We start from the raw sequence: 13,308 nt of genomic DNA, 5'->3' as shown, positions 1-13,308 counted from the left end.
TAGGTATGACTGACAGGAACCAAATGGGAAAGCATGGAAACAAGACTGAAAGAGCACAAGTCATTATGGTAGCAGCTAAAGGACAGCTCAAGGGGTTCTAACCAGCAACCGCTGTCCTACAGTACTAGTCATTAATGGCAACGGAAAATATTTGGTATTCAAATGTCGATTTTATCGAGACTATATTTAAATGTCTGAACATAAACGATAAAATTAGCGTCATTTGACGTGCCAGATGCAAAAATAATGTCTAGCCTTTTTGATCTGCAAAACAGTTTTTCTATGAATATGAAAGAGGAGCACCACTTCATCACATTTGCTAAAAGTAGCAGAAACGTCCCCTTGCCGTGAAATCCGAAATGACTTGCGGCACCAAGATGGAATAGAAATGTGAAATTTGCATAGCTGCTGCCGAAAACCGCTAAGTGTTTTTAGCATGGTGTTGTCAGGTTTGGGGCCACAGTGGTTGTTTACAAACAACATGCATCTTGTGTTGGTAGCTGTTCTTTGTTTTCTTTGCCTAACTTTCTTAGTAAAGCTTAGTAGGTTTTAGACATGTGCCGGTATGAGATTCTGACGGTATGATAACGGTCACGGTTTCACGGTCTAAAAAATTTTGAGATGTCTGGGTAAAAAAAACAAACTTTTTTTCCATTAAACAGGATTTTTATTTTTCAAAACAACATATTAGCAAACTGGAACATAAGCATAATGAAATGTTCTAGATAAAATTTAAATAAAATCAGTCCTTCAGGTGAGCCTAAACCAGGGGTCTACAAGTCCGGTCCTCGAGAGCCGCTATCCAGCTTGTTTTCCATGTCTCCCTCCTTTAACACATCTGAATCAAATGATAAGCTCATCAGCAAGCTCTACAGGAGCCTGATAACGATTCCTTTTATTAGATTCAGGTGTGTTAAAGAAGGCAGACATGAAAAATGAGCAGGATAGCGGCTCTTGAGGAACGGACTTGCAGACTCCTTGCCTAAACCCTCAGCCATAGCTCAACATTATTATCATCAGAACAAAAATAATTGAATTATTGTTGAAGTTCCGTAATTGTTTTACCACTGCTAGACACGCTAGAGTTAACCCTTTAACACCGAACGTGTCGGCGGCGACAAAATTACGCATTTCATCTTTGAAGCCTTCTCAACGCTGTACCGTATTGGCCCGAATATAAGACGGTGTTTTTTGCATTGAAATAAGACCGAAATAGTGGGAGTCGTCTTATATACGGGGTCTTGACATTATACCCATTCACGACGCTAGATGGCGCCAGATATCATTGACGCGAATGCTGAACTTGAGGAGTAATGTTCTGTCATGACAGATCTCAGCTACTCTTAAGTTTAAGCAGTTTGCATTATTTTATTGCAAATGTTTTTCCTTATTCAGATTTGTTTCAAGACTACAGTTACAGTTAGACCTCACTTTGATGGTTAATGCACTTATTACAATTTTGTTGTTTTATCACAATAGATTGGTTTATTTACATTTCAAAACCCAGAAACCATTCATTTACGAATGTGATTGCACTTTAGTTTACATATTTAAATGTTCAGATATTAAGATTTGAATGAGACAAAATAACATGCTTTTCCTCTCAAATATATTGTTATAATCATTTGTTTCCGATGTACTGTAATTATTTTCTGTATAAAAATTAATTTGGTGTTCAAAAAGTCTTATTTCAAACTTGAGTCTTGAAAAAGAGGGGGTCCTTTTATAATCAGGGCCGTCTTATATTTGGGCCAATACGGTAGTTTAAGCCTTTTATTGTTTTAATATTGATGATTTTGGCAAAAAAGTCAAGAAAAACCAAAAATCCCTATCTCAAAAAAATTAGCATATTTCATCCGACCAATACAAAAAAGTGTTTTGTAATACAAAAAAAGTCAACCTTCAATGAATTATATCAGCTATGCACTCAATACTTGGTCGGGAATCCTTTTGCAGAAATGACGAGAGGAGTCTGGCTGCAGCCCGCCTCTCTCAGTACCCTGCGCCGCTCTTCTCAGTACCCATCCCGCAGACAGGAAATGACGCAATACCGCTGCTCTCAGTCCCCTCAGACCGGAAATGTCGTCAACCCTTGCGACGAAAACAAGTTACGTTATTTCACCTCTCGCGAAGAAAACACGGTAAGTGGCCGCACTGAAAAAAAGTTTTTAAAAGCGTATGCATGTTTAAAAATGTTAAATTGTTAAACAACACTTGCGGTGAAAATATGAAGTGTTTATTCTGAGTTGAAAAGACCGTACTTATATCTAGTATTCTTAATGTAATTTAAATAATGTCTTCCTTTGCTAACTGCATATGACTTTGCTCTACTTATATTGTTTAATACGTACTGATGAATTCAGCAGCGAATTGGCTAATGCTGCTAATAATTTTACTTTTTTTTCACAATGAACAGTCTTCTTTGTGTAGTTTTCATTATATTGAACTCTTATTTTTCATTATGTACATGCCTGCAATTCGCAGCTCGCTGTTTTTGTTGTTGTATGGTATTGTTGTTTTGCCTTCATTTGTTTTGTCTGGTCCTTTGTAGTTTGAATGTTGTCACATGATCCAAATAGGACAAGGTTGTAATTTTTTCTTCATATTGTTACTCTGCTTAGCTATATATTTTTTCATCATTATTATTATTTTTTTTTACTAGCTCCTTGATCACCACCCCATTGGGAAGAAACTAAATCACGACCCCCAAATGGTAGTCTTCCCATGCAGATACAGGGATGTCACACAGATCCAAATGGAGGTAAGTAGCATAAGTAGTAATGTACTTTAGATTTTGGACTGTGCTGAACACTTTTTTTTGATAGACATCGAACACTGTAAAACCCACTGTGCAGACAGGACCAATGGTGACAATATAAGACCATGCCGAGCTTCATGGACGGTTCAAACTCATCCTGCCCAGGAACGGCTGGTATGTTTTTATGTCTGAGACAAATGTTGTGCTCAGTGGAAATCTGGATAGGCTTATTATTCCTTATATTAGTTAACAATTGATTATTTACTCTTTGTTTATTTAACCAATCAACATTCTCAATAGCTTATGCAAATCTTGAATATAAAGAGGCCAGAAATGGTGTTGATTGTCTAAAAAAAGAAAGTTTGATTGACACGTGCTGACTTTTGGAACGTTGGCCTGAACAATGAAATGGAATCAACTGTGAATTTTTAGGATTTAGTTTCTCTAAAGAACATAATGTCACTTGTACAATTAAGTAAAATGTAACTTTTTGTGTTTGTTTTTTTGCAGATATGAAATGCATATTTATAACTTGTCTAACAAGTAGCTCATTCAAAGGTATAAAAATGTATTTTTTGGCGTGTGTAGGGTATTATTTTAACTATGTAGCCTACAGAATGCTTGTATGGGCTCATGTTGGTGTCTGCGTACGTTTGTATTTATATAACATATGTCCGTGGGTATAGATTATGTATTTTTCAGGGAAGGACCATATTTGTGGCTGACCCCTATGTTGTTGCAACATGGTGAAAGCCTACAGGATGTGACCCACACATGCATTTGCCTGTAAGGCTGATTAGTAACAACTACAACTTGGAGGATTGGTTCATTTTCAAAGAACAGTCAAATCATAACAAATTAAATGATCCAAATTCCAATTATTTGTGGGAAGAAAAACAGATCCAATCATCAGATCAGAGAACTATTGTTATCTCCAATGAAATTCAGTATCCATTCATATTGGCATGGCGTTTCCATGATGATCCAGAATAGCCTTGTTTGGTTTTGAAGGTATGTTCCAGTCGATCCTTTTATGTTGCCCCTTCAATTAAAGCAGAATTGCACTCCAGATGATTCATCCATTCATTTGAAGCAAAATTCTAAAATGCCACTCTAAAATTACGAATGTTTTGTTTCAAGGGCATTGGCCCGGTCTCAACATTGGTAGGGACGAATATAAAGCAAATAAGGTTGCTCAAAAGTTGGTGGGGACAACTTTAGCATCCTGAAAAGTTGGTCGTGTTATGTCCCTACCGTCCCTATGCAAACCTACGCCATTGTTTTGTTTGCATGAATCATTTAAACCTGACTGGTTGGTGTTCTTATGCATGGAAACACGTTTGTAATTGTTTAACTACTGTATTTAATATAAACCTATATTTTCAATTGCAGAAAACGTTTACAGTCAATCAACAGGGGAACATGGAAAGAGAGGATTGGAAGTGAAATAGAGGTATTTGGAAAAGTGTGTATATTCATTGATTCAAAACTTGAAGGAAGTGACTCGGTTAAATTCTTACGTTATGGTTTTCCGGGACAGCCATAGGGGAAGGACTGTGGCATCTTCATGTTGATGGTAGGTGAGTTTAACTGTCCAATTTTGTCTTCTGTGATATTTGTATTCATTTATCCATTTGTAGTATGCTCTTTGCACTGTTCTGGATGCTCTCTTTGAGTTTAACCATTGTAAAATGAAGTTCACCTAATCATTCAAATTGGGCTACAAAATATCCTTGTCGTTATTCTTTATTTACAGTTGTTTTTAATTTTGTTAGACTGATATGCCAACTCTGAGGAAGTGGTAGTGTATATTGCTAGCGGACAATTTCAAACTTGGGTGCATGGTAAGTCTTTGAAACTGTTGATATGGCATTCATAGGAAAGTAGGTGCACAGCACCTTAATTCTTTGTTGGAAAATGTGGAATACTTATTTTTGTATTTTTTCAACTTATGTGAGCCACAGGAAAGAGTTTGCCCTATGGACAGATGAGGCAAAAGCATTACTGCAGGGTTAAGTGCCACCAGTCTATCAGTTACAGAGGTGAAATTTGAATATAATTGCTGAGGTCAGCTTTTAAAGACTTTTTAGTGTCCATTACTCTGACGCACTTTTGAACATGCCCCCCTTTATTCACTGATTTATTTTTAGGAAGAGGTGCAACCACAGCTCCTTCAAGTTAGTGGTGGCCCACTCCAAAAAGATATGGCGGGAAAAAATGGTAAGATTGTTTATATACCTAGTTTAATGCAATGCCTGAAAAGAAAAATCAAGTATAAAATTAACAAAGCATCATTTTTATTTTACTTATGTAATATTCAAATAGCTCTTTTCTTTCTCTTTTCCAATGAACAGTTTTGCTAAAAGGATTGTGCAAGACAGCACAAAAGCCTCGGACAGGGCTGGGGGTGTGGAATCAATGCAGTAGGAGTTCCCAAGTATCCTGCAGATGGAAGAGGATGAGCACGAACTACAATGTCTTGGAGCCATTCAAGTTCTGTTTCAACCATCTGGAAGATGGATTTACCTTTTTTGAGGAGATTGTTGACTAAAGAAAATATCTGGTGTTCTCTCAATAATAATAAAAAATAATAAAACTAAAAAAATAAAGTTTACCACATTAGAACTGGTTGTATTGAGTTCATTTTTCTACACTTATAAATTAGTTGTTTTTTTTTTCTTTTATCCCAGATGTTAGTTGTAGGTAGTTTTAATTACCTGTGATGAAGGCGGGAGTGCTTGCCGAAAAATGTCAGGTAATTAAAACAACCTACAACTATTGTCTGGGATAAAAGAAAAAAACAACTAACACATGACAACTATTTTGTCATTTCTGTTTGAAATAAAGGTGCCTTTCCTGGAGCAGAAAGTTTAATATAGTTTCTGAATTAGTTAATTAGGATCTTCACCCACATGAATGAATTTAAGTAGCAAAATGAAAGACAAAATTGGTTTGGTTGCAACATTGAGAGAATATTACGTTTTTGATACATTAAATTGTAATGAAGCTATATTAATGTGTCCGTTCATGAAAATGTAAGGATGACAGCAATTTCTAATAATTCTCAATTGGAGTATATTTTACAATTGACAAACTAAAGTACACACTGTGATAGGTCACAGGCGATCTTTCAGTCACTAATTAAACCTTTATTGCAATAGTGTGTATTTTAATTTTGATGTACTGTAACCGTGTTTTTCATTTTGGTAAAATCAGCAGGCTTTGACAAACTGACCGCGCTTAAAGAGTTAATCTCCCGATTTCACCAAATCAATTTAAGGAGCATGGAAATAAATTATTATTTAAATAATAATGAGTGATGCTGAAACCGAAAATAAAAGACGTGCGAAAAGAAAAGTAAACTAGTATTTACGTTCGAATGGACGCTAACTATTACGATAAAACCGGAAGCTCGGAACTCGAGCGCTACTTCATGTTGTCATTTCCGGTCTGAGAGCTGCGATATTGCGTCACTTCCTGTCTGCGGGATGGGTACTGAGAAGAGCGGCGCAGGGTACTGAGAGAGGCGGGCTGCAGCCAGACTCTCTTGGAAATGACTGCTTCAATGCGTCGCGGCATGGAGGCTATCAGCCTGTGGCACTGCTGAGGTGTTATGGAGGCCCAGGATGCTTCGATGGCGGCCTTAAGCTCATCCACAGTGTTGGGTCTGGTGTCTCTCAACTTCCTCTTCACAATATCCCACAGATTCTCTATGGGGTTCAGGTCAAGAGAGTTGGCAGGCCAATTGAGCACAGTAATGCCATGGTCAGTAAACCATTTTTCATTGATTTTGGCACTGTAAACAGGTGCCAGGTCGTGCTGAAAAATGAAATCTTCATCTCCATAAAGCTTTTCAGCAAATGGAAGCATGAAGTGCTCCAAAATCTCCTGATAGCTAGCTGCATTGACCCTGCCCTTGATAAAACAGAGTAGATAAACACCAGCAGCTGACATGGCACCCCAGACCATAACTGACTGTGGGTACTTGACACTGGACTTCAGGCATTTTGGCATTTCCTTCTCCCCAGTCTTCCTCCAAACTCTGGCACCTTGATTTCCGAATGACATGCAAAATTTGCTTTCATCTGAAAAAAGTACTTTGGACCGCTGAGCAACAGTCCAGTGCTGCTTCTCTGTAGCCCAGGTCAGGCGCTTCTGCCGCTGTTTCAGGTTCAAAAGTGGCTTGACCTGGGGAATTAGGCACCTGTAGCCTATTTCCAGCACACGCCTGTGCATGGTGGCTGTGGATGTTTCTACTCCAGACTCGGTCCACTGTTTCTGCAGGTCCCCCAAGGTCTGGAATCGGCCCTTCTCCACAATCTTTCTCAGGGTGCGGTCAGGTCTTCTGGTTGTGCAGCGTTTCCTGCCACACTTTTTCCTTTCCTGCCTTGATACAGCACTCTGGGAACAGCCTATTCGCTCAGAAATTTATTTCTGTGTCTTAGCCTCTTGCTTGAGGGTGTCAATGATGGCCTTCTGGACAGCAGACAGGTCGGCAGTCTTGCTCATGATTGCGGTTTTGAGTGATGAACCAGGCTGGGAGTTTTTAAAAGCCTCAGGAATCTTTCGCAGGGGTTGAGTTAATTCATTGATTCAGATGATTAGGCTAGTAGCTTCTTTAGAGTACCTTTTCATGATATGCTAATTTTCTGAGATAGGGATTTTTGGTTTTTCTTGACTTTTTTGCAAAAATCATCAATATCAAAACAATAAAAGGCTCGAACTACTTCAGTTGTGTGTAATGAATCTAAAATGTATGAAGTGTAATGTTTATCAGTACTTTACAGAAAGTAATGAACTTTATCGACATATGCTATTATTAACAATTTATTAACAATATGCTATTTTTTTAGAAGGACTAGTAATGGCAAACTGGAACAAAAGTATAATGAAATATTCTATATAAATTTTAAATAAATTCAGTCCTTCAGGTGAGCCTAAACCAGGGGTCTGCAAGTCCGATCCTGGAGACCCGCTATGCAGCTAGTTTTCCATGTCTCCCTCCTTTAACACACCTGAATCAAATGATAAATTCATCAGCAAGCTCTACAGGAGCCTGATAACTATCCTGATTATGTGATTTAGAAAGTTAGCGTTTTATAGCAATCAAGCTAGCGGAAGTTCCGGAAGTTAGCGGAACTTGCTACGCAAGTTAGCCAATTGCTCTTTTGTTGTACTCAGATCCTCATCTGGTTATTATTATTATTTTTTTTAATATCATTTGAGGCTAAGATCGGGTGTTTTAATTGAACTTTAAATGCATTTATTGCTCTTGAGAAATGAAAGCGCAATTCTGCATATAGTTTGAATAAACACTCAGGAATCTCATTTTGTATTTGCATTTAATGGTCTTTTAAAAGTGTAATCTTAGCAAACCAAAATATGAACACTTCTTTCTTCGTTTTACATCTCTTAAAATTGATTCTGCAACGCACTAAATCGTCATTATCCGATTCCTCGATTATTCGAACTAACTGATCGATCACTTAAAAAATTAAGTTAATTAAGTTAATTAAGTTAAATTAATTGTCACTTTTAAGAGAAAAAAATTGTTAACTGGGGTTAATTGTACACTCATTTGACTAATGTGGGACGTGAATCGCTTAATACTCGCTAATAACTTTGAAAATTGTGTACTAAGAATTTATGGAATTGTTTATATGATCAATAAATCCCATTACGGACTAATTAACAGAATGCTTCGAACCTCCCTACAAAAGCATTACACACCTGACATCTTCATGAGAGTTGAGAAATAAAGCGCATCATAAATGATCTCCCGGGGGGGATCAACGGATGTGGATTATTGTGTCACATCATTAAGTCTTACAGGCCGGTTAAGGTTGCGGCACTCGTTTCACGGTCAGTTGTCTTAGTCCTCTGCCAAAAGATGGAAGGATGCCAACAAAAGATTGAAAGCCAGCCGGAGTTGCCAGAAATCCAAAAGAAGCCCACTAATATAAATGTGAGGAGGGGGGGGGTCGCGAACTGTGATCCTACATATTTTACACGTACACAGGAAAAATAAGTATTGGGTGAAAATAAGTAGGAATTGGTGACTGCGGTCAAGCCAGCGGACGTTCGTATTCCCGTGGTCAAATGACCAAACACAGACAAGACTGAAAAAGCAGTTTCTGCTCTAACACTCTTTAAAATAAACTGCTGTATTTTAAGCCAAAAGAACAGTTGTGTTTGATAGAACAATATGTCTATATGCTGCCATAGCAGATTCATGGGGCATTAAGCCCCCAAACTATTTTTAATTTGTCCGTTTTACCCTGGAAACTCCCATTTACAGACGTCGCGCAACCGCTTTTGTTTCAACCCAGCCATAAAAAGAAGGTATGTTATTTATTATTCAAAACGTCTGTCATTTTTAGCAATCAATCCATCCATCCATCATCTTCCGCCTACTCCGGGGTCGGGTCGCGGGGACAGCAGCTTTAACAGGGAAGCCCAGACTTCCCTCTACCCAGCCACTTCAACCAGCTCCTCCAGTGGGATCTCAAGGCGTTCCCAGGCCAGCCGAGAGACATAGTCTCTCCAGCGTATCCTGGGTCGTCCCCGGGGCCTCCCGCTGGTGGACATGCCCGGAACACCTCTCCTGGGAGGCGTCCAGGAGGCATCCGAAACAGATGCCCGAGCCACCTCCACTGGCTCCTCTCAACGCGGAGGTGTAGCGGCTCAACGCCGAGTCCCTCCCGGATGACCGAGCTCCTCACCCTATCTCTAAGGGAGAGCACGGACACCCTGCGAAGGAAACTCATCTCGGCCGCTTGTATCCACGATCTTGTTCTTTCGGTCACGACCCACAGCTTGTGACCATAGGTGAGGGTAGGAATGTAGATCAACTGGTAAATCGAGAGCTTTGCCTTTCGACTCAGCTCCTTCTTCACCACTACGGACCGGTGCAGCGTCCGCATTACTGCAGACGCTGCACCGATCCGCCTGTCGATCTCTTGCTCCCTCCTACCCTCACTCGTGAACAAGACCCCAAGATTCTTGAACTCCTCCACTTGGGGCAGGATCTCATCCCCGACCCGGAGAGGGCACTCCACCCTTTTCCAACTGAGGACCATGGTCTCGGATTTGGAGGTGCTGATCTTCATCCCAACCGCATCACACTCGGCCACGAACCATTCCAGTGAGAGTTGGAGGTCACGGCTTGTTGAAGCCAACAGCACCACATCATCTGCAAAAAGCAGAGATTCAATGCTGAGGTCACCAAACCGGACCCCCTCAACGCTTCGGCTGCACCTAGAAATTCTGTCCATAAAAGTTATGAACAGAATCGGTGACAAAGGGCAGCCTTGGCGGAGTCCAACCCTCACTGGGAACGAATTCGACTTACTGCTGGCAATGCGGACCAAACTCTGACACTGGTCGTACAAGGACCGAACAGCCCGTACCAAGGGGCTCGGTACCCCATACTCCCGGAGCACCCCCCACAGGACTCCCCGAGGCACACGGTCGAACGCCTTCTCCAGATCCACAAAACACATGTAGACTGATTGGGCAAACTCCCCTGCACCCTTGAGGACCCTGCAGAGGGTGTAGAGCTGGTCCACTGTTCCACGGCCGGGACGAAAACCACACTGCTCCTCCTGAATCCGAGATTCGACTTCCCGACGGACCCTCCTCTCCAGCACCCCTGAATAGACTTTACCGGGGAGGCTGAGGAGTGTGATCCCTCTATAATTGGAACACACCCTCCGGTCCCCCTTCTTAAAAAGGGGAACCACCACCCCTGTCTGCCAATCCAGAGGCATTGTCCCCGATGTCCACGCGATGTTGTAGAGGTGTGTCAGCCACGACAGCCCCACAACATCCAGAGCCTTTAGAAACTCCGGGCGGATCTCATCAACCCTCGGGGCCTTGCCACCGAGGAGCTTTCCAACCACCTCAGTGACTTCAACCCCAGAAATCGGAGAGCCCACCTCGGAGTCCCCAGACTCTGCTTCCTCAAAGGAAGGGTGTACTGCTTTCCTCTTCTCGGACGCCGGTTCATTTTTTGCCTAGAATCTTTAATTGATGTCTAATATTTCATTTTAAAAAAAGATGACTTTAGAAAATTATTCCCTCGCATTTAAACTACGTCACAATGGGGGGGAAAATGGTGTCTGTAAATAAGTCATGGATATCTACCTCATAATAACTATCGCTTAATTGTTTTTTTTTTGTTATTGTCGAATTTCCCCCGATGATAAATAATTGATCCAAACAAATCTCCCCCCACCCCGGAAAATTAAGATTTTAATCTTTCCAATGATCTATCACACATGCATATAGGACAATATTGAAATCTGGCCACATTGGTGGTCTCAGAGCGGAACTTCAAGTCACCTTAGTGTTTTCCACCATATACACACACTCTGTTTGGCTCTCATAGAGTCACATTTTAAAATATGTTTAGTGTTTTGGCTCTCTCGGTCAAAAAGGTTCCTGACCCCTGGTTTGGGGGGAGGGGGGGGGGGCACATTCAGGAAGTGAAAAGGGATACATCTAAGTCTGAACATAATGAAGATCATTCACTTAATAATGGCAGGGTCTTTCTATCCTTACAACATATGGGAAGACAATCTAAATTACTTACAGTATATGACTGAACTCTTTATATAATGCAAATAAGGTTGCTTAAAAGTTGATGGGGAGAATTTGAGGATCCTGAAAAGTTGGTAGTGTTATGTCCCTACAGTCCCTATGCAAATCTACCCACTTTAACTGAGTAAATGTGAAGTGTTAGTAACACTTCACATTTACTTTTACTGTTACTACCCACCTATGCCCAGGAACAACCACCCTATATGGACCAAACTTATTTTGGGGCCTATCTGATCAGATATAACTGAACTCAGCAGGAAAATCAGATCAATGTGAATATGAAACAACCTATTTTGGATTAAAAAGCACAAATGGACCAAAAGATTGTCTTGCACAGAAACAGTTACTGTTCAGCCAAACTGACAATTACCATAAAAGCAAATGCATGTCACCTGTGTAACATATTAGGAGGAGCTTTTTAGAAGACTTACGGTAAAAGACGTATTCGGTGTAACTGGACCAGAACTTGTCCTCCGTGTGCTGGCTGACGAACGAGGCGGTAACGGACGAGTTGCACGCAACCATGTGGAAGCCGCACTCGGACAGCATGTCGAAGGCCCTCTCCAGGTGCCGGAACTTGAGATAGAAGCGAGACGTGTAGCGTTCCGGGGTCCGGTTCGGGTCCCGGCTCTCGTTCAGGGTCTCCCCGAAGACCTCTTTAGCCAGGGCCACTCGGCCGCAAATCAGAATGCGGGGCACCCGGCGGAACTTGGCGTCGCTTTGAGCCTCGCGCGCCACGGTGCATGACCCCCGATAACCCACCGTGACGAAGCCGCTCTTCCTGTCCGCCGGGACGAGCGACGGAGGCGGGCAGTGGCGCGTCTCGCTTCCCTGGGAGCCGTCCTCATAGTCGCTGTGGAACAAGTCGTCCGGGCTTTGCTTGGCGTCGTCCGGGCTGAGAAGCTTCACCAAGTCGGGTAGCTGGAAGTACTCCGCTTCCTTCCGGAGTCGTCCTTTCTCCGGGAAGTGGTCCGGGAGGACCACCTGCTTGTCCCGCAAGTAGTCCAATACGTAGCGAAAGAGGAAACCGTCGCGGTCGATGAAGTAGCGACCTTTCGGGTCTCGGGCTAAGTCGTTGGAGGCGTCCTTTTTGGAGAACAATTTAGCAAGGAGGGAACTCGGGCTACTCACCAACGTGCAGTAGCGCGTGTAGTACACTTGGCCGCCCACGTTGAGCTCCAGGACGTCGGGGAGACTGTTCTGAACCGATGCCTGCTCTTTCAGGTTAGTCCTGCAGTTCCCGCTCAGCGCCATTGTGCCTCCTCACTTTATATTATAATTTGCTCTTGTATAGTTTAAATACGAAAAACACACTAACAAGTGGGAAAAAGTTACATGAAAATGCTCCAGTCATCGATCCATATCTGATTTAGGGACGAGGGGCATTTACATATGCCTTAAATAGAGCATATTAAAATGGTTCCGTGGTCGCCATCCCAATAAAGAACAAAAATAAGAATCCAGTTGCATTAAAAAGAAAAAAAAATACTACACATAAAACAGTATGGTGTAGATCCCAATGCAAAGAAAAGTCTTCATAAAACTCCAAACAGGAATCCAAAATATTCTGGATAAAAGATGAGGAGGCAAAACTAATCAATATCTCTACATCAGTCTTCTTTGATAGAGAAATCTAATTGTACATAATTTAAAAAATAATCTGGTTTTAGAGAGGAAAGCAAGCCAGCGTGCTTCTGCCAGAGAACTGTCCGTGGTTCTGAACCAGCCCCAATCTGTACTCCCACCGCCCCTCTCTCACAGAGCAGGTTGGTGTCTTCACTCCCCTCAAGGTTGTGTGTGTGTGTGTGTGTGTGTATATCACCCCCACTATGGGACCATTCGCTGTAGAAATAAAAAATATAGTTTTCCTTTTATGTCTATGCCTATAATAGCCTAATCATTTTACTACCCACACACAAAAAAGCTGCAGAAAGCAGAATTTGAATAAA

At 41.5% G+C, this 13,308-nt stretch overlaps 1 protein-coding gene and 1 long non-coding RNA gene across 17 annotated transcripts in view; one reads left to right on the top strand and one right to left on the bottom strand.

Moving 5' to 3' along the window:
* kctd16b (potassium channel tetramerization domain containing 16b) overlaps positions 1-13,071 on the bottom strand; it is a 177,500-nt gene extending 164,429 nt beyond the window's left edge. The window contains exon 1 of the mRNA XM_057820150.1: positions 11,791-13,071. Coding sequence (XP_057676133.1) covers positions 11,791-12,613 — 823 coding nt within the window. The 5' untranslated portion in view covers positions 12,614-13,071. The remainder of the gene's footprint in view (positions 1-11,790) is intronic.
* Positions 1,992-6,109, top strand: LOC130906169 (uncharacterized). 16 transcript variants are annotated; one of them, XR_009061250.1, is made up of 10 exons: positions 1,992-2,141; positions 2,552-2,585; positions 2,663-2,761; positions 2,856-2,932; positions 4,151-4,211; positions 4,299-4,334; positions 4,534-4,602; positions 4,717-4,825; positions 4,909-4,978; positions 5,113-5,419. It is a non-coding gene; the product is annotated as an uncharacterized LOC130906169 (long non-coding RNA). The 16 variants fall into 16 exon arrangements; XR_009061241.1 differs by having other exon boundaries at positions 2,826-2,932; positions 5,113-5,416; XR_009061253.1 differs by lacking the exon at positions 1,992-2,141 and adding an exon at positions 3,269-3,316 and having other exon boundaries at positions 2,148-2,585; positions 2,826-2,932; positions 5,113-5,421.
* Positions 13,072-13,308: the final 237 nt, after the last annotated feature.

This window comes from Corythoichthys intestinalis, chromosome 18 (assembly GCF_030265065.1).
Source record: "Corythoichthys intestinalis isolate RoL2023-P3 chromosome 18, ASM3026506v1, whole genome shotgun sequence".
NCBI classification, from domain to species: Eukaryota; Metazoa; Chordata; class Actinopteri; order Syngnathiformes; family Syngnathidae; genus Corythoichthys; species Corythoichthys intestinalis.
The sequence above is the reverse complement of the archived record's forward strand: the minus strand, read 5'-3'. Positions and strand labels throughout refer to the sequence as shown.